This window comes from Xiphophorus hellerii, chromosome 3 (genome assembly GCF_003331165.1).
Source record: "Xiphophorus hellerii strain 12219 chromosome 3, Xiphophorus_hellerii-4.1, whole genome shotgun sequence".
In the NCBI taxonomy this organism is placed as follows: Eukaryota; Metazoa; Chordata; class Actinopteri; order Cyprinodontiformes; family Poeciliidae; genus Xiphophorus; species Xiphophorus hellerii.
This window is the reverse complement of record NC_045674.1, coordinates 17,499,091-17,519,740: the sequence shown is the minus strand read 5'-3', so window position 1 is coordinate 17,519,740 and position 20,650 is coordinate 17,499,091. Positions and strand designations below refer to the sequence as shown.

The 20,650-nt window shown below is 39.2% G+C and overlaps 2 protein-coding genes across 2 annotated transcripts in view; one reads left to right on the top strand and one right to left on the bottom strand.

Moving 5' to 3' along the window:
* The first annotated feature begins 215 nt into the window (after nt 1–215).
* atxn1b (ataxin 1b) lies at nt 216–12,856 on the top strand. The gene is made up of 3 exons (XM_032554664.1): nt 216–521; nt 4,378–6,415; nt 6,586–12,856. Exons 2-3 carry the CDS (start codon nt 4,622–4,624, stop codon nt 7,267–7,269), a joined length of 2,478 nt encoding a protein of 825 aa, XP_032410555.1. The 5' UTR covers nt 216–521; nt 4,378–4,621; the 3' UTR covers nt 7,270–12,856.
* A 3,536-nt stretch (nt 12,857–16,392) lies between these two features.
* Nucleotides 16,393–20,650, bottom strand: part of itga8 (integrin, alpha 8) — a 53,831-nt gene continuing 49,573 nt past the window's right edge. The window contains exons 26-30 of the mRNA XM_032554652.1: nt 19,996–20,112; nt 19,784–19,897; nt 19,596–19,697; nt 19,383–19,505; nt 16,393–17,633 (exon numbers count right to left, since the gene is read on the bottom strand). Coding sequence (XP_032410543.1) covers nt 17,544–17,633; nt 19,383–19,505; nt 19,596–19,697; nt 19,784–19,897; nt 19,996–20,112 — 546 coding nt within the window. The 3' untranslated portion in view covers nt 16,393–17,543. The remainder of the gene's footprint in view (nt 17,634–19,382; nt 19,506–19,595; nt 19,698–19,783; nt 19,898–19,995; nt 20,113–20,650) is intronic.

Genomic DNA, 20,650 nt, shown 5'->3' with positions numbered 1-20,650 from the left:
CCGCCCCTTCCTTCTCAGTGTGAGCGTAGTCTGGGCGCCGAGCCAAGTGGAGTGTGTTTTTTTGAATGAATACCTGATGCGGCTGATGAGGCTGGCTGGGGGAGGAGCTGTGTCAGTAGAGTACTGAGAGAGAAAGAAACAGGAGGAGGGAGGGATGGAGGGAGGGAAATGGGGAGGGAAAGGAAGGGAGGCAGAAACACTCACTCACACAGAGAGCAGGAGACAGAAAAGCAACCAGGCAGAGAGAAAGAGAGAGGGAGCTGGCGGACTGGTGGCCTTGCATAACACTCAGTGGAGCAAGCTTGTACGCAGGTCTTGGTGGGGTCTGCAGCACTGGGGAACTTCCTTTTACCACTGGCCCTCGTTGCAAAGGGCAGGTAAGCCTGCGAACCGGAATCCACAGAGACAGCTGCACAAAGGACAGAATCAGGAAGAAGAATCCTGGGATACTTAGACACAAACTGACACTGACAGGAAGAATCATTGGACATGATCTGCAGGCAGTGGCTGTGAACAGACTGGTGAGCTATTCTTAGTACTATTACTCGGTGGGGGCGGGAGGAGGAGGGGGGGGGGGGGGGTGTTTTTTCTTCCTGATTTGTGGCATAGTAGTAATTCTGTCCTGCTACTCCACTCATGCGCTCTCACTGTTAAGCCCCCAGAGACCGGAGTCCCAGCATCTGTCCTCTGATCTGTCCAAAGTCCCTAGTGGTGGATTTGACCCTGTTTACGTTTGTTGCCTGCATGCATGCGTGTGTGTGCGCACGTCCTTTGCTTGTTGCACGGTGCGATTGGAGTGTGCCAAGCAGTGATGCAGAACTCTGGAGTCATTGTGAAGACAAAACAGCCTGAACCCCACTGCCTGTTCTTACTGTCGCTGCCACACGGACGGTCCGCCTCTTAAAGGTGCAGGCGGCACTGTTGCACAGCCAGACAGGAAAATGTCTGTTTGAAATATTAGAAAAAAGCATTACACTTTACAGATCTGCTTTGTGGCATTGAAAGCTGATTTGTTTGTACTCCAGAGAAGGTGACGTCTTGTCTATATGCAGCAATTCCCTGTTAAAACACTTGTACATATTGTCCTGTACAGTACCTCCCCTCTCTGTTTCATGCCAGAGCTCAGATTGATAATGATGTTTTTGTTTTCTATATATAGCCTTTCGCTGGACAGGGTAATCACCGTGTTTCTATGACTGGTGGCAAATATTGTATAGATGGCATGTCCCTCCCAGGGACCTTTGGTCTGCTCTCCCTTTTCCAACATCTCAGTATACCATCAAGAAAGATGTGGTTTTCTTTCTTGATGCACCACTGCATAATCCCCCCTGCAGAAAAATGTTATTGCTATGAAGCAACGGATCAATGCAAGGAGTAAACACTCAGTGGGAGCATGAGAGAAGACTCATGGCTGTGGCAGAGAAGAAAGAGGTGGGGGTGGGTGGGTGGTATTGGAGGAACTGGCAACTGCAGCATAAGTGAAGAGATACAACCCTGCTAGGGAGACTCTCACCTGGAGACAACACAGAGAAAGGGTTCAGCCACACAAATCCATCTTGGAGGTTTATGCGCCATTCTGGTGTGGAGAAAAGGGACCACACATTGGGGATGGTGGTCCATTTCTCTCTATCTGATTGATGAGCTGAACAGAGCACGTCTTGTCCCCTCCACGCCACTGTGTTGTCATCCCTCTGTACACTCATCTCAGAGGTGTCAGTCCTGAGTCAAGGTTCCCATGCTGCGTGGCTCACAGTCTTGAAGGCTCGCCTTTGTTCTCCATAGTAACATCTAAGCCTTATGTGTGTTGGTGTCACTGCTCTAATTATAGGCTGACACAGGAAAATCTGGAGAGGCTTTTTGACTGCTGAGCTTTGTGTGTGCCGATCAGTCCGTTCAAACTGTTGGTGTGTCAGCTGGCTTTGTCTGCCAGTACTGCTTTGAAGACAGGAGATGCTTGTGCTTCAGATGTGATGTCATTACAGTGTTGACACGGTGTTGCTGAGGTGGGGTTGTTGCCAAAGTGCAGAGCGGTGCTGCACAGTGTAGCTCAGACAGACTGTAGCGACGGCTGCGTTGCTGATCGGGGAACTCTCGGCAAGGAGGAGGGGTGGGAGGGGGGCAATGGCGCTCTTGATGCTGCAGGCGCTGCTCAATGTGGGTCAGGGAAAAGCAGAACTCATATCTTCTCCTCTATGTCCTCCCCATTTCTTATCACCTTCCTCTCGTTCTCCCCCCCACCCTTCCACAGAGCTCTGCATCTTTTGCCTCCTTTCCCCTCTTCTTTCTATTTGCTCTCCTCTTTTGTCGCTGTTTCGCTCCATCTCTGCTGCTCCCCTCCTTTGTTACATCTGCTGAATCTTCTCCGCTGTAAACTGTGCGGAGGTTCTCGCTGCTTGTGGATGCAGTGACCTTGTCAAAACCAACACTAGAGGTAGTTGCTTCCAAATAAAACATGACCAAAGTTGCCTTCTGTTTTCGTTTTTTCCTCCCCACCCTCCGTCTTTATGTAACATGTCTGTGGTTGCCTTTTGTAGTGAACCACTGACATAAAAACACTCTGATGTGGTTGAACGGTAAAGTGAAGGTTCTCTAAACTGAATACATGGGGAAAAAATTGAATGTGTATTTCTGTGCTATATATGGAGAGTTCATTTCAGTGGAGTTCCTGGCTAATGAACAACTTTGAGTCCAGTGGATTTACTCACAGATAAGCCTGCCGGAAGGAACTGAAACTCTGACAAAGAAACGGTGAAAGAAAAGCTAATGAAAAATTTTAAATAAATGTTTGAATTTAATTAAAAAAGAAAGACAGGTGTGGATGAGAATAATTATGTTGTACAGGGACAGTTCAGGATTTTTTAAGTGTGGATCTGTTGAAAGGTTATAAGCTGCTAATATATCACCTGCAGTAGATAACTCTTTGGTGTCTTTTTTTTTTCTTTTAAATAAATCCAAGTTACTTGGTCTCTTTCTAATGGCTAGTCCAAGGTGCCAAGACCATAGCTGGTTGTCTTAGCTATAATCTTGAAAACATCACAGGGGTTTATGCAAAACCTGCTATCTTCATTCATTTTCTAAATATTCTTCAACTTCATTGGAAATAAATACCTAATAATAATAATTGTTAGTTCATAAAATACTGTTGGCATAAACGACAATGGTGTTTTCAAGATCAGAGTTGTTTAAGATGGTAGGCTACATTGATCTTGGTTCCTTTTGAGCTAGCTGTTAGTTTCAGCCTCTTGAACCAGCTACTCTGACTCTACACTAAACAAAACACTTAGAGAGTTATCTTCTACAGATATTAAATGCTCACAAATGTTTAACAGAATATAATTTTGTAACAATTGTAAACTAGTACTTTAATATGTCCTCTGTGTGTCGGTGAACTTAATTCCCCTGAAGTGCCAAGAACTTGTTTTGCTTTTCATTTAGTGTTCTTGTTATTAAGCTAAACTCCAAAATGCTCTTATTCATTGTTTGCTGTCAATTCTGTGTTCCTTTATACTAAAAGCTGCTCAGAGATTTTACAGCAGAATAGAATATATTTGCAGAAAAAAATACCCATTTATGGATGTGGCCGAATTCTTTAAAATAAAATTTCATACACCTGTAAGTTGTTTTTCCAGTACTTACTGACCCAGAGTATCTTTATGGGGATGGGTGTGATGTTTACATATTTCAAGCAAGACTCAACACATGTTTTGAGACTGCAAAAGACAAATATTACAAGAAGGGGTTTCTACAAATATTTTAAGAAAATTGTGGCATTTTAGAAAATAAGGCCCTGGAAAATGACCATGGTTATGTACTATCAAGGACACTGGATGCAAAAATCACAGTCGAGAACTGCTTAAGGAAGCCACTGAATGTAACTTTTTCAGCAAAGTGCAGCTAAATATGCACAAAACTGTTCTTTACTGTTTGTTCCTTATGCATTAACACCTTAAAGAAAAGATTTTGTTGTAGTACAAGTTCTTGTAGATCCTGGAGGAGGTGGAATCTCTATAGGGTACTCTCAGACAACAACAGCTTTATTCTGGTGCATGAAAAAAATTGAGTCAAATGTTGTCTTTATGCTTGGTGCCACCAAGTGGCAGAGCAAAGAATTAACTGGGTAAAGAACTAACTGGAAAACTAATCTACACATTTGTAATATTTTTAGGTAACACACACACTCCCCCCCATATATATATATATATATATATATATATATATATATATATATATATATATATATATATATATATATATATATATATATATATAGTGAAAAGGGTCTACTGTTTTTGACTATAGTAATAAAATAGTATTATTATGTAAATAATGTACGTATTGATGCCTGTAAGTATTAATTTAAGTCTATTTTGCTTTCAGATTTTTGTCAACATTGTGGAAGAGGCAGACTGGTCAAATATGATTCCTCATGAAGTTTGTGGAGCTCATTTTTTGAGCTGGAATGACTCCATCTTCTCTGGTGCAGCTGGAGTTCTCCATCAGTGAACACAACGAGTCAAAGCCAAAGAGAGCACACGGAGGGCCCTGAACAATACCACAGAGAAAATATTCTCATAGGTGCAGAGAAAGTAGTACAAAGGAGCATTAAGACATCTTGGGCACCATGAAAGCCAATCAAGAGCGGAGTAATGGATGCCTGCCTCCTAAGAAGCGTGAGATCCTGGCCCTGGAGCAGAGGCCAGTTGTAGTAGCTGCAACTACACCTCCTATTGCAGTACCTACTGACAGTCCCCACACAGAAAACCTGGCCTGGCTTGCAAGTGTGGCCAGTGAACGCTGTAAGTCCAGAGAGACAGAAAGTCCAAGATGTCCTATTCCCTCTACATCTTCTTCTTCTCCTACCACGTCTATCCCTTCCCCAGCAACTACCCTTTCTGCAGTGCCCTTGGCCTCTCTGCCTGCAGTTTATCCAGCAGCCCTTCCCCAACAAGCTGGAACAATCCAGTTTACCCAGCTGGGACCCAATGTGCAATTCATCAGTTCTGGGCCCTATGCTGGGTACATCTCCTCCCATATCATTCCAACTAATGCTACTTCTGCACCTAATAGCTCTGCATTAGTAGGACAGCGCACCCAGATAGATGGTTACACCACTGCCCTTATATCACCCAGCACTAAAGGGGAGCAGCAGTTTCAAATTGGACTCTCCCCTTCAGAGTTGGCTCCTGTCACACTTCCAAGTTCTCCCCAAGTAACCAATCAGTACATCCATCTGGACAATAGAACACCTTTGACTGTGAGTGGAAACGCTGTAGCATCACCTGCAGCTCACCTTCAGCTCCACCCTCATGCAGCTGTTCTCCCACAAACGCTTACACTTGCCCCATCACAGCTTGTGGTTCAGTATGCAGATGGTTCAGCTGGAAAGAAACCTGAAGGCCATGCTAAGAGTGTGCTGAATGGGGAAGTGGAAGTGGTCAAACAAGCCAAAGTCTCTGGGGCCAACCATCAGCCTGTCCAGAGCTATGAGGCCAGGCATATCCTCCTACCTGCTGACTATGGCCAAAACCCTGCAGGTTTGCAGACCTCTTTGGTGCTTGTTGCCCAGCCAAACCATGGAGTGGAACATGATGCTGGCTCAAATAAAATTTCCCTGGTCCAGACTGAGAAAGGAAGCATTTGTTTAGGAAAGCCTGTATCCAGAGCCTCTTCGTTCTCTTCGCTTTCTTCCTCAGAAGTGGTCAAGTCTGTTCCTCATACTGTCATCCAAACTAGTCTGGCTCCTGAAGAACTGCCAGTCAGTCTCTACTCCTCCACACAGCCTCCCATCATTGGCTACATCACCAGTGCAAACCAGCATACTGTCAGCTACCATGCAGCACTGCCACAGCACCTGGTCATCCCAAGTGGCCAGTCCCTTCTCATACCAGTCAGCAGTGCCAACAATGGCACAGAAATAGAGGTCAGTCGCACTGTCAGTGCCATTACTGCCACTACCCCTCAAATATCCACCGCCATGCCACATGCCTACCTGGCCACAGCTCTATCTAAATGTGAAGCTCTTGGCCCAGATGGAAATCAACCGCCCTCTGCCCCACCACAGGCTGCAGCCTTGCCTGCATTGCCCTCAAACCCAGTTCCTGCAGTGGTGGCTGCTCCATCCCAAGCTCCCACTCCTGTGCCCACTCCTTCTCCCTCCTCTGTCCAAGCCTCTCCCTCCGTCTCTTCCCCATCTTCTCCTGTAGCCCTCCCTCCTTTCTTTATGCGAGGCTCTATCATCCAGCTGGCTGATGGGGAGCTAAAGCGTGTGGAGGACCTCAAAACAGAAGACTTCATCCAGAGTGCTGAGATCAGCAGTGAGCTGAAGATTGACTCCAGCACTGTGGAGCGCATAGACTGTGGGCAAAGTCCCAATGCAGTGCTCATTCAGTTTTCTGTGGGGGAGCTCAAAGCCCAGGTAAATTATTTCTGAGTAATATCTTTCAGGTTTTCCACGTTGTTTCTAAAAACATTATTCAAAAATTTTAAGAACTCAAGTCTTTGTGTATAACAGAAAGATTTCACACTCAAAGACAAGATAAGAAAGTCTTAATAATATGTGTCTCTTGTGTTTATACTCCCATCTAGGTGTGTGTAGAGGTGCTGGTGGAGTATCCATTCTTTGTTTTTGGCCAGGGCTGGTCATCTTGCTGTCCTGACCGGACCACGCAACTGTTTGAGTTGTCATGTGCCAAGCTGTGTGTCGGTGATGTGTGTGTGTCACTGACCCTCCGTAGTTTGAGGAATGGTTCCCTGACAGATAGTCAAGCATTGGGGACCAAGCTGAAGATGGGTTCACTCTCTGACCTGTCCCACTGCGTGGATCCTAATGTGACGAACAGTACCAATCCCAACCCTCCTGGCAGTAACGGTAGTCTCCTCATGAAGGCTTCCACTGCCAACAGGATGGAGAAACTTCATGTTTCTGGACTTGGAGCAGGACAAACTGGTGGGCTCGTAACATCACCACCTCCAGAACAGTCAGAGAGGATGTTCAGAGGTGGACCAATGCTGGCAGGCTCTGGGGGGGCAGAAGTAAGACAGGAACCACTGAAAACAGACATATCTGCCCTCTGTTCTGATCCAGAGAGACCTTTTGTTCGCAAGAGACGCTGGTCAGCTCCAGAGCGAGACCAGACTGAGAAAGCTGAAGAAGAGCCACCTGTGACTCTGCCTAAGCCCTCCTTTCTACCCCAGGAAGTCAAAATCAGCATAGAGGGCCACTCAAGCGCTGGGGGCGAAAGATTCTTAAAGAAAAGAGTTGACTGTTAAGAGAATTTTAAAATACCTATTGTCGGCTTTGTGTTTAGCTTCTCTCTCTTTTCACTCAATCATGACTACTGTAATATAGCCTGAGATTCTGCAGGATATACATGTTTCCTTTCACACAAGGAAGAAGTAACGTAGAGCACCTTGACAAATGGTAACACACAAGATCAGTGCAATCAATGCTGAAAGCAACAATGAATGCAAAGTGAATGTTGATCATGAATGGTGGACGTCTATTATAAGAGGGATTTATGTGGGACTAGAATGATTTTTCTATTAACACAATGAAGCACAGACACTGTTGACATGTTTGAAGAAGTGTGTGAGTGGAAGGTTGAGCAAGAGACATTTGGTGTTTTAAGGACGATGATTAATTGGGTTGACTGAGAGCTTTTCTGTCTCATTGGTCTGATTTGACTTTTGTCCCATCATCTATAACTTTCACACCATCATGACTGCCTGAGCTGTAGTGAGAGGCCTTGTTCCTCTGCGCGAATGTTTGTGTTTGTTGGTGTGTATGCTTTTTTTTTGCTGTGGCTGTGAAATGGAGCAAAGGATATGAGGCGATACTGTTAGCTGCGAACTCGGTCCAAGTCGTGGAAATGATGACTAAGAAGGCTTGAATGTAACAATTCCCTTAATAGTGACTCATCAAGTCATGCATGTGCTGTTTGTTACCAGCCTGATGTGTAAAATGAGAATGTGGCTCAGAGTCTGATGCAATGCTGTTGCAACAGGCTAGTCTCAACAGTTTTGTGTAGATAAACTCCCATGGTGATATTTCTTGGTTCACTACTCTGAAACTTTCCTTAAAGGAATGCATGTTTCAGGGTACATTATTTATGGCTTCTGCTTATTCCATTTTTACACAGAGATTATGAAAAGTTTACATTTCAACAAAATGTTAATAACTGAGCTCTCTCATAGCTAGCCCTTCTATGATATTAAATATAGCTACTAACTCAACTTATTTTTGTTGGACAGTCTCAGTGCATTTGTATTAATGTATTATTGAGAGCAAAAACTAATAAATTGCAACTGTATAACAGGAGAATAAAACAGGACTGAAGTAATATATGTGAGGACTGGTTGCTTCACCAATATTTCTGCCCTGATATTTATTATACCTGGAGTGTTGCTTTGATTCTTTCATGCATATTTGAGAACTCCTTAGATCTCCCATAGTCCAGCTTAAGGGTGCTCAGACAATGCGCCGTCTCTTTTCACAAATTTCTTCCTTGGTGCTTCAGTCCACAGATGAGCTCTGCGCCTTCCTCGCTCAGCTCCACCAGAATAGCGGCAGCAGCATTTAGCAAACACCTGGTGGAAATGCGAATTTGCTGAGCTTATCATACAAACTATTTTGCAGCTCACTGCTCCTACAAATAGTTGTAAACAGCACAATGGAGGAGAATTGTTGTGATGACATGCTGAAAGGGGAGTGTTGGAAAGAGCAGGAATTTTTAAAGAGACAGAGGCCTAATTTCAAGGCATCAAATTGCAAAAACAAATTAATTTCAAATTATGTTCTACATATGCAGCATTTTTATAACAACTAAAGGTAACATAGTTACTTGAATGAGCTATAAAATGGCGCTATGTGCCTACAGAATTCACACTTTACCACCCCTTAAATAGATGATGTCCCATGAATCTTAACCTTTGTACACAGACTAGTGTAGCACTAGAGTCTCAAGATTCAGATAACACAGCAGGCTTTTACTGTGATAAAGTTGCTCCTCTAATAAAACAAAAAAGATTGACAATACATGTGTCTTTACTACAAATATGTAGGGTCTTTAATACAAAACATTTGCCCTTAGAATATGCAGTCATACCTCCACTAAATATAGAAACTCTTTTCAAAGAAAAACATAAAATCAACTTGAGCATTGAAACTGTGGACAGTAATCAATCTTGTTCTAGTCCTTACTCTACTATTTTCTTCCTGACCCCTAAGCTTCCCATAGCTGCTCAGGGAAACAGCAGTTTAAGTCAACAGAAGATTTACTCCTATAAAACTGCAAAAATATTGTATTATTTATAAATACCCATACTCACAAATTATTTGTATTAGAATACACGAGCTCAGAAAAACACACAACTTGCTTGACTCTTTACCTCCTGTTTACATAGATAGCGTTAAGCTGCAGACTTGGATCTGAGGATACAGGTGCACCAACATCACCACATCCTACCTGCAAGCTTAAATATTTGTAATTTTTCCAACATGCAACTAGAAAAATCTGACTGAAGTGCCAAGCTGTTATAGAAATTTAGAAAAGGCAGGTGTGAAACTTCCAAAAGTTATTACATCCAAGGTATGGTAAGCAGCCGGTCAGGACTCCAGCAAAAAATAAGGCTATTTTATTTTTGTATATGTGCTGGGATGTTTCTAGTTGCATCTGCAAAAGTCACTCCTAACATTTTGTTGCTAGTCAGAAAACTTGTGCAGATCGGTGAACAACCTAATTACCAAAAGGAGCACAACTCAGACAATCCATTTTCATCAACTTTTATTTTTTTAGTCACTGTAGCTACCTGTTTAATAGCAGAGGTTGTAATGTAACTTGTGAGTAACTAATATGTGCAAAGTTTTACTCAAGACATGTAAGTGGCAGCTATTTTGGAATTTTGGAGAGGTTTGCTAGTAAACTTCACTTCTCAAGTCATAATTTTGGCTTTTAGATGTTGCTCAAGCAATTTTTTCCGGCTTTTGATTTTAAAAAAGAAAAAACAAAAACAACCCAACAACATTGACATTAAGCCTAATTAGCTACAACTGAAATTCAATTCAAAACTCCCAATGGGAATTAAGGAGAGTTCCCATTTCCTTATTTGCATGCCATGTAGAAACTACATAACCAGATGAATATTTTATTAAGCGAGTTGAGGATATTGCTTTATTAGTAGTGATTAGTATCCCTCTTGAGCTATGAAAAGTTAAAATGTACATCTTTTGCTGATTTTAATTGCATACAAAATGCTGCTGCCACAATTTGTTTCATAAGATTCCCCACCAGAATTGACCTAAAGGCCTTGCTAGAAAAGTTGTCGTTCTGTCTATAAATATTGACAAAGGGTTCAGGTTTATGGGCGACTGGTCTCATTGTTGCTACTTTGCATATTTTACAAACACCAAGGCCTTGATATTTAACATGTATCAAGTTTATAGCAGTACATCCGGTTTTACATTGAAACCTTAACATTGGTTTGTCTCTCTCAGGTCAGCTCCTGATATCTTAGAGTGATGGTGTTGAGATTAAAACACCAAAATCTTTGTGTTTCTGTTCTAGAAAAAGGAGACCTTCTACAGTTCATACTCAGGAAGAAAGTGTAGGGAACAGATGGTATTTGTTGTGGTGTGCATGTGTATGTGGGAAGACCTGAGATAGCATTCCCATGTCATTAGTCAAGTGTGTGTATATGTGTGTTGAAAAGCAGCACTTTGATGGAGCGTCCAGTTGGAGCTTGTTAGCAATGTTGAACCTCTCTTGCAGTTTTTAGATATAACAATAAAAGTGACTTTTTCCTGTCACTTTGCATGTTTTGCAGGTTTGTCAACGAGAGACACCAATATAGAATGTAAATGGACATGAAGCAAATTTTATTTTTCTGAGGATTTATAAAGCTACTATTCAGAGAAAGAAAGAGATGCAGAGCTAACTAGCCACCTAGTGCTGATCATGTACAGTGAAATTGTATCTTAGAGAGTGTACAGAGTGTAATCTAACCTTTTAATGTACTGTATGTGCCACAAAGCCTCCTTCTTCAATCATTCCATTGACTCACCAATACCTACAAGTTCTGCTATTGTTTGTTCCGACTCTGGTATTGATCAAATGTTCATGAATGTGCTAGGTCTCTTTTGGGAACACCAGCGTTGCTGAGGCTCCTCAAAGTTTAGTTTGTGTGAAAAATGGACTGCAGTTTATTCTAATAGCCATTAAACTCCTAGGAGGTGTTTATTGTATACCCAGAAATCAGACTGTTCTGTTTGTGTGCGACTGCTCAGGCTATTTAAAAAAAAAAAAAAAAAACAACAACAAAAAAACACTGCCCTCTGACTGTTCTCCTCCGATGATGTGGTCTTATATCCTTCACTGTTACAAAGTAGAACTACTGTTTGTCTTAATAGGTATTTTCTTTCTCCTCACTTGGCTCATGTTTGTAGTTTTCCAAAGTGAATTGTTTTTCAAATACAGTGCTGACATGTTATGAGACAAACCAACTAATGAAATGTGGAGTTTATTTCTGACTGAAATGTTACGGTCATAGACTGATGTAAAGGAAGTGGATGTAGCATCATGGAAATTAATGTTCTGTTGTTTTTTCTGCATCTTTGAATTTGGCACCAGGCTCATTTTTGAATATTTATTTTCTGGCCTGATGTGAATACCAGAGTGGACGCCAAGCTATGGACTGGTGCTGTGATTCTGGCTATGAGATGCTAATGGTTCCCGTTATTTCCTGGACAAAAGATCAAATAAAACTTAAAGTAATTTTGTTACAATAGGTAAAAAAAAAAACCCTAAAGGACTTGGCTAGTTGATTAATTAAATCAGAACAAATTATATCAAAACTAATAATATAAAATAAACAGTGACATGAATTATAAGTCTATTATTCATATAAAACAATTATATAATAATAAAAATATAATGTATTTACAGACAAGTTAAAACACACTGATGTCTGTTGAATATACATTTTAAACATTTGTTTTGTTCAGAGCAGAAACTCTAAGTTAGAAAAGTGATTTATTTTCATCTGAAAAAAATTCTATTTTAATTATTGGATGTCACATTCAAATAAAAAAAAAGAAAAAAAAAAGCTATCTGGCCACTACAGAAGTTCACTGGTTTGTTCACATGATATTTAAATTACCAATACTTCAACGTCAAAGGAAATTGAGCATGTTGGTTGTTAGGAAATCTGTACTAGTACTGAAAGACGCTCTTTAGCATCATTTCACATTGAAGCAAATACTGACAAATATTTCACACTGAAAACAAAAAGCAGTTTTAGTCTTTTTTTTTATTCATTATGAAAAAGCAAAGATGTTTCTGCCTTATTTCTCATTCAATAAACTTTATAGTATTATGAATTAATTGCACTAATAATGAGGGTTTGACATAGCCAGTACACTCACAATGACTTATGTGAAAAATCTTCTGTATTTTATATATAGAAAATTCATCTTTTTTATTTTATTACTGCAGGTTTACAGTAAAATGCCTCAGTTGTCAGAGTTTTTAGCCATCCCTATCTGTTTTTTAATTGGTTTGTGGATCAAGATGCTACATTCACCTTTTACATGGTCTGTGGCAACTGAAAGTTTTCTTATGGCCAACAAATCCACACTTTATGCTGTCGCCTGCATTAAACTGTAATACAAATCTTTATAAACTGTTTACAGATGTTTTTTTTTTATTGTTTTGAAAATAATTACAAAAACTCTACAGTAAACTCTACACTATGCTTAAAGTTGAAATATTTTGGTTTTCAGACACATTCCTGTTTTTATTGTGGTTTAATCTTAACTGTTACATGTTCTGAACAGATTGATCAATAAAATCTGGAGAGGACATACACAGTCTGTCAAGAATAAATCACACTGTCACAACTGTTAGAAAGAAAATGTAAAGAAAACATATAACTATTTGTTCGTCAGAGTGTGTACAATTAAGCCCATAATAATATCTCTGGCAGATTTAGATTTGAATAAAAAATTTCTTTCCACCAAGAAGTTTTTTTTTTCTGATGGAAAATTAGAAAGTTATCTCTCAAAACCTGAAAACCTGCTAAAACAATGTTAAAGCAGTAGCCCTAACAAATGTGAAAAAACACTTAAAATATGTCATGTTAAAAAAAATGCTATCCTCTAAATAAGCAATATAAAAAATCTTTACAGCAATCAAACTCTTTTAATAATTACTGACTTTTTTTGGTATTTAGAGATTTTATCTTTGTAGTATTTAAGGTTTGAAAGCCTCCTTGCACCACTAAAATCTTTAGCTACCTTCACAGAGTCCTTATGAGGTTAAAGACAGAACCCCTGTCTATTTCAACTCCCAGTTGAAATAATCATGCTGGCTAAATTAAAAGATTACCTTAAGGTTAAATCTGCCAGAGGTATGATTAATTTTGGCCTCAACTGTACACTGTATTTAGAATTGCTTAATCATTAGAGACCTACAAAACCCTCCACAATTATTGGCTCCCCTGATAAAGATGTGTGGAAAAGCCTGAAAATTAATGGTTCTTTTAGAGGCTTGGTAAAACCAAGTGGCAATTATTAATGGAGAGATTTTATTTTACCTCCCATCCCATTCTCGTCACTGTGTTTGGTGATAAGCTAAATTTGTGTCATCATCCATTCTTGTTTGTAACATTTCCCGTTGCTTAAAACTGAATTGTTGCTTTTACTGTTGAAAAAAGTAGTAAGAAGTAACTTTCATTAAGAAAATGACTTACTAATGAAGATAAACACATCTGTAATGGCACATTCTCTCATCTTTGCTATTTTGAAGATTGACTAGAAGATATGTGCATCTTTATCATGACGTGTAATCGATGAAAACTTAATTATATGTCAACGTTTCAGGATGCACTCATCAAATTAAAAATAGAGAAATACTAACTCTGCTTATATAGTTAGTGGTTCTAATAAATGTGTCATTGGTAAGTTTATTAAAATATTTTTTTATTAATTTGGATGTTTTTCCCCACTGAATAAAATAGAATTAAAAGTTGGACTTCTTTATGTTTCGGTGTGAGACTATGTTGCTGGAATAAAAATATGCATTTCTTTCGGGCTTTTTTACTCATCTGTACCAGGGGCGGGAAGGTGCAGGGTCCATCGGCATTTTACAGCTACGAACAGGAACAGATTCTCACATAAGAGAAATGCTTGCTGTCTACTGATGGGATGTGCTGTCAGTAAGAGAACCTTATCTCCAGGCTGATTCGTAAGGAAGAACCTTGCTGATGCAGACAATTTCACATATGCTGAGCTGTGAGTTAAACAGAGCAGTAAAAATGAGCAGGTGTAGAGTCTGTAGAATAAAAGAAGATGGAACAAAATCACTTCAGAAGTTGGAGTTCAGGTGCCACAGATGTGAAGAGGCTTTAAAACAGACACCAGCATTAATTTGAAGGTTTAATGTGAATAAGGAACCATTTTGGTTAAAGATGGCTCCTGTAAATGAATAATTTCACAGTTTGTCTGTGCAATATTAAGAATGGCATAAAAGTGCCACATTGTGGTGATTTTTGAAACTGCACTTTGACATATCGGTGTATTAGAGTGAGGATGTCGGTGTGACAAATGCATAGAAGCAACAAACAATCTCTCTTAGAAAAATACCAGTTTACCTGTTAGACATCTTAACAATTTGTAAATAGCCAAAGTCTTCCATTATAATGTCGGTCTGAGAAGTAATTCTCATCGCCTTGTACAGACCTATAAAACAATTTAAATTGTCACTGTTCCGTTGAATAACACACAAGACGTTGCTTCACCTAAGATGTTTTCTTTTGCACCAGCTTAAACAACCCAGGAAACAGTGGGAGTCAAAGACTTTAAAAAATTTTTTGTAATTGGAGTCTGTTAGGATGAATTTCTGTATAAGATGCAGTGTGTCCTATCAATACAGTATGTAGTAAGTACCAATGTTTCTTTATTTTGATGGTGTTGAGATTTGTTGTTAAAATTCTTACTTCAAATGTTTGATTTGAATTTTTATCACATATATTCAAGGAAATAAAGAGTCTGAAAAAAAATGCAGAATGTGGTTTTCCTCAATGATAATTCATACTAAGATTCAAATGATGTCATGCAAAGTATTCACACCACTTAAGCATTTACACAATTTGTCCAATTATAGCAGCAACTAATAATGCTTTTTAATTGCAGAACTTGAACATTACACTTCATAAAGTTCAATAGGTATAAAAACTTTTGCCAGGAGCTAAATTTACACTAACATTAAAGTCTGGCGTAGAGAGCTTATGGTTTTGGAAAGGAGAAAGATACAATGTGCTTTGGCAATAATTTGAATGTACTATGTGGTTTGCCAGCAGTGAGATTGACAAATGTTTTCAGTCAGTTGGACCTGAAAATATCTTCACTTTTTCTCTCTTGTGTTGATTTTTTCAAGAGTAAGATTTCCCATTCCAGAGCACAGACAGTAAAACGCACCAGAAGTCCATTTGCAGAACCAATGCCATGTTACAAAAATCTTACATAAATTTAGAGTTTCAGATCGTGCAAATTTTAATGTGAAGGTTTTGTTTTAGCAAATAAAACAAATTATGCTAATTTGCAGTAGCTAAAACTAAACTAAAATACAAAAAGAAACTATTGCTCCAATGATGAATTCAAGTCATTTGATTCCTAATACATATGCTTCATAAAGTTTATGACCTTAAATCTCCTTAATAACTGACTTAGCAAATAGACAGAAATCATGTCTTTGTTTCGTTTACAACCTAATAAATACCACTTTGTGTTTTGATTCAAACTCAGATATACATCAATTACAATGAAGATTGCACAAAATATAATAGCTTGATTAGTTTCCATTGAAATAAAACATAAACACATTTAATAGATGCATTCTCTTTCAAAGAGTAACCGGCTTGTATTGTTTCATGCTGCTGCTGTACGGAAAATGTTCTGAATGAAAAAGAAAGCAAATGAGCAGCTACCTCCATTCATTCAGTGCTGACATGAATGATAAATCAGGATAAAACTGGTTTATCCTGCGTAGAGAAAACTTTATTCCATTAATGTTTCTATAGGACAACGGCTTCATGGCAATTAACAGTTCAACTAATCAAACAGAGTCTAATTTGAAACAGAAAACATTCACAGGTATATGAAAAGTGTTTAACTCGCTTAACTGTTTTTGTTAGCAGAAACCACTATAAAAGATTATACAGCTAAAAGCCACAAGGTGGCACTGTTCTGCTTTTGTTGTCATTTGTTTTCTGCAGGGCCAGAAAGAAAGTTAGCATTTTTCAGTGCACCGTTTGGGGGAGCAAGAGTCCTTCCTCTGAGTTAAAGAAACCCAGCAGTAACACTGTGAAACTTACCTGCGCATTTAAAGCAAACCACCAAAATCCTTTAATAACCAAAGTTTTATTCGGATAAACCTTCACATTTGATGTAAAAATGAAAACTTGCTCAAAAATTAAACTTACATTTTTAAATTACAGCATTGCTGACAACCAAATACTTTCTGACGGATGCTTATTCACATTAAAAACATGTGAATAAACATGTAATCTGATGTGTGAATGTCAACAATATATATATATATTTACTGCTGTGTTGTTCATAAAGTCTCATCTTCTCCAGAGAAAAAAAACTCAAAGGTTTGCAAACTTAAGCAAGCAGTGTGAAGCTTGAGCTGTGGAGATGTGTTCTTTTTCTTTAAACATAAAACCCCAGAGCTGCAACAAGACAATAAGTTATTTATTTTGTAACAGTTTCATCATGTTGGTACTTGTCTAAAAATGTGTTGCTTTTAGAAATAATACTTATCTAACACAACCAACCAATCTTACAGTATATACACATACAATGAAGACATGAAGCTCTAAAAAAGTAGTGCCAGTGTAACAACAAGCTTCAAAATCACACAACACCCAAATATTGCACGTACATTTATAAATATACACTTTGACATTGTGCCCCTTTTCTATACCCTATGCATGTGGTAGCGTGTTTAATGAATGTAAATGTAAACTGCAAGGTATACAGCTTGGTTCGAAGGAAACAGGGAGAAATTAAGTTCTGTGGATTATAAATCCATAAGCTACACTTCTTACACAAAGATTTGCAGGAATTCATACACACTCACTGAAACTCATTAAATGCACTTGTGCATAGATCTCAGTTGTCTGCACAAAAACAAGAAGTTTTGTCCTCTCAACATAATCCACTCGGTCTTCAGTTGTGGTGCTTCATTGGAACGTATAAACAATTGACATGTGTGGGTAATTTAGCCTGACTTGTGTGTTGTTTTGTTCCACTTTGTGTGCTGTGACCTCACTTGTTCTGGTCCCAGAGTTTGTGGCACTGCAGTTTTTTGCTTTTAGTCAGTTTCTTTAAAACAAATGAAGGTAGAAGACTTCCAAACCAGGGACTGGAGCTTCCAGATATTACAGATCTCAGATCTGACAGATCTCAGATCTGAATTAGGTCATTCAGAAGGTGCAGCTTCCTCCCAAACCACAAGCTTTGAATCAAGTGCTGTCATTCATCTTCTTCAGGCATCCCCAGTTTGATCAGATGTTAGCTTCTCCTGGTCAGAGACATTGTCATCTGCTGGCGGCCGTGCTCGATCGAAGAAACCACACTGAGGGAATCAAATTCACAAGTCAATATGCAACAGAACAAAAATGCTGTCAAAGACATATTAAAGGAACCATATTAGAAAACTGTGCCAAAGTTTAAAGTTCTGAGTCAATAGATCTTGATTAATGGTTGCACTTTAAGATCTTTCAAAGTTTTTCTTTGGTCTTTTCCTGGTTTTATGCCAATTTCCACTCTAGGACTGTGAGACTCTAGAAAATCTAATAATTTTGAAATCACAGTTCAGAATTTTTCTGTCCAATTGTGATTGATCTATGTTTTCCCTCACTCTTGTTTTCTGTCCTCACAGTTTCTCCAACACTTGCTGTAAGCTTTAGCAACTGAAATGTATACCTTCTTTATATTAAGTAGAGTGAAAGAAAGAAATCAGTTGGCTGCAGAGCTTATGAAATATTGCATCTAAACTGGCCTTAGCCTTTCCAATTTAAAATATGGTGAATCCCTATTACAGTTTATTGTGGTAATAATAACTGTAATAGTTATTATTACAGTTAATAATGAAGCTGCTTTGTTGTTCCTTCACATTTGTACAAATCAAAGCTGGCTCAGGAGAGTAAGAACATATTTTTTGTTCTTGTTGTTTCGACCACCTATGAACCGGTAGTGGACATCTAACCATAAGCAACTTTACTTTAACCTATTAACTGTTTAGGCATAAAAAGCTTCCAAGGTACAAGTTTGGGCTTTGAACAAATAATGCATAACTTTAAAAAAATAGATAGAATATGCATGGTTTATACAGAATCTTGAAGATTTTTTCCACAGCACATTAGTGCAGTACCTATTATTGTAATGGGGTGTGAGAGTCTTTAACATGCGCAAAACCTTTTGTTGCCAAGGCGGCAAAATATCTGTTTCCAACTGCAAAGAGGAACCTGATGACAGTAGAGGCTGCTTATCAGTGAGGTATAGCCTTCACCTACCAGCATGACCTTCTCATGTCTCATCAGGTCTTATGCCACAGTTACAACAAAATCCAGCCCACAGTGGGCTGGCAGTGCTTCTTCTAATTTATCATACTGTTCTTAGTGGTGCTTCTGGATGCCCTGCCACTGCTCTGGCAGCATCCTGAAGGATCTCAGCAAGCAGCTAAAATGAACAATCCTGGAACAACATGACAATACATTTAGCGCTATGATCGGTCGCCTTGAATTCAAAGAATAGTTTGCACTGGTGTCTGATTCTAAGGAGAAGTGCACAAATCTCCAAACTGTGCATGTAAGTTGAACAAAAGGAGTTGTGTCCTCCGGTCAGATACTGAAAATGCTCAATATTTTGACCAAACAGCCAATAAGACATCCTGCCACTGTATTTAGTGGTGAGAAGAAGACAGGCTGACAGGGTGAGCAGCAGTGTACAGCAACTCTCAGTGAGATCACCTAAGAGTGATAAAAAATAAAAAGAAACTGTTTTTACCTGGATCTTTGGTCACATCCTTACAAACCGTACAAAATAATCCCTGAATTATTCTAGTTTTTTTAGAACTATAAAAAATACAGAAAATATCTGCATGTTATGTCGACATAGTAAGGTAAAAGGACTAAATAGAAAATGTCAGAAAAGAAGACAAGTCCAATGAAAAACTTTCAAAAGCTTATGGTAGCCTGAGGAACTATTGATGAGTGCCACAAACTAGAAGAATGTTCTTCCTTTTTAGGACCAAAATCTTTAGAAATCGGAATTGGAATAAGAGTGTTGCACAATACTGTGAAAACTACTTCTGCTTATTTACCTTCCACATAGCTAATGTCAGCATGGCCAGCACCAGCAGGCCTAGCAGTATGGCCAGAATGATGACCCAGAGTGGAACAGCAAACGACACATCAGGAGTCCCCCACAAGACGAGGGTTCCCATCTGGAGAAAAAGAGATGCAAATGACTCCAAATTTATTTTTCCAACCTGAGAATATACATGCATAGTGATTGTTTACTGTTTCTTTCTTACTGATATTCTGTGTTGAGGCAGAGTAGGGGGCTGGATACGATAAGGCACAGATATGACCGTAAAGGACACCGTTGAGTTGAGAATGTATGGGTCGTTACGCCGCTTTAAGATAAAATACACAACTTAATGGGTGTGAAAATATTCAAAGCGCAATATTTAAATAATTGATGAAATTTAAGAATTACTACCTGTAGAAATGTATGTGCCCACAGTCTCGATCTAATCTTAAGCACAGCACTCTGGCCTCGATCCAACCGACCAACAACACACGTAATCCTTAGACAGGAGATGTTGGTGCAGTTCTGGATGTGGAAAGTAGGAAGACAGACATGAAGCACCTGTGAATCACTAATGAATGTTTTTCTAGCTTGTTTTCTTGAGAGAAGCCGGGGGGACTCACCAAGGTCTTGCTGCTATAACTTTCAGCTGTGCTGACAGATCGTTTGTGGCGGTGAGGAGGATCAGTGGTGTTCCTCAGGAAACCCAACAGCTCTGGGGTGTCCTGCAGAGAGGAGATCTGAAACAAGGAGACGGTGACAGAATATTAAGAGTCTGGGATTTAGAAATGGTGGATCTAGATCTTAAACATAATATTTATCAAAGAAGAATTTCAATTTTACAGTACAGACATATCTCTGCCTTGTTTTAGTGGTCTATAAGGTGGATGTAACCATCGCAAATAAGCAGAGGAGGAAGCAGTAAAAACAATGTTCAAATATCTTTGGCATGTATTTGGGCTTTCTGAAGACAATTCTACAGTGAAACTCAATGATTGCCACATATTGCTTATTTTATCAGCATCAAGATTTGGAAGACGTAATAAAATCCCACAAAACGTCCAGCTGCAGAAACAAGTGTAAAATCTTATCAAAGAATGTCTGGTATAGGCTAAAGTTGGATTTAAGGAGATTTAATTTCCCCGGTTACACTGTCACATTGACATTGAGAAAAAGAAAAGACAGGAGAAAATAACCCACATGTCCTCAAGTTTCAGATAACACAGATAGATTTTATTGTTTCTGCTCTGGAAGCTCAGCTTTGGAGGGAGGCCAGAG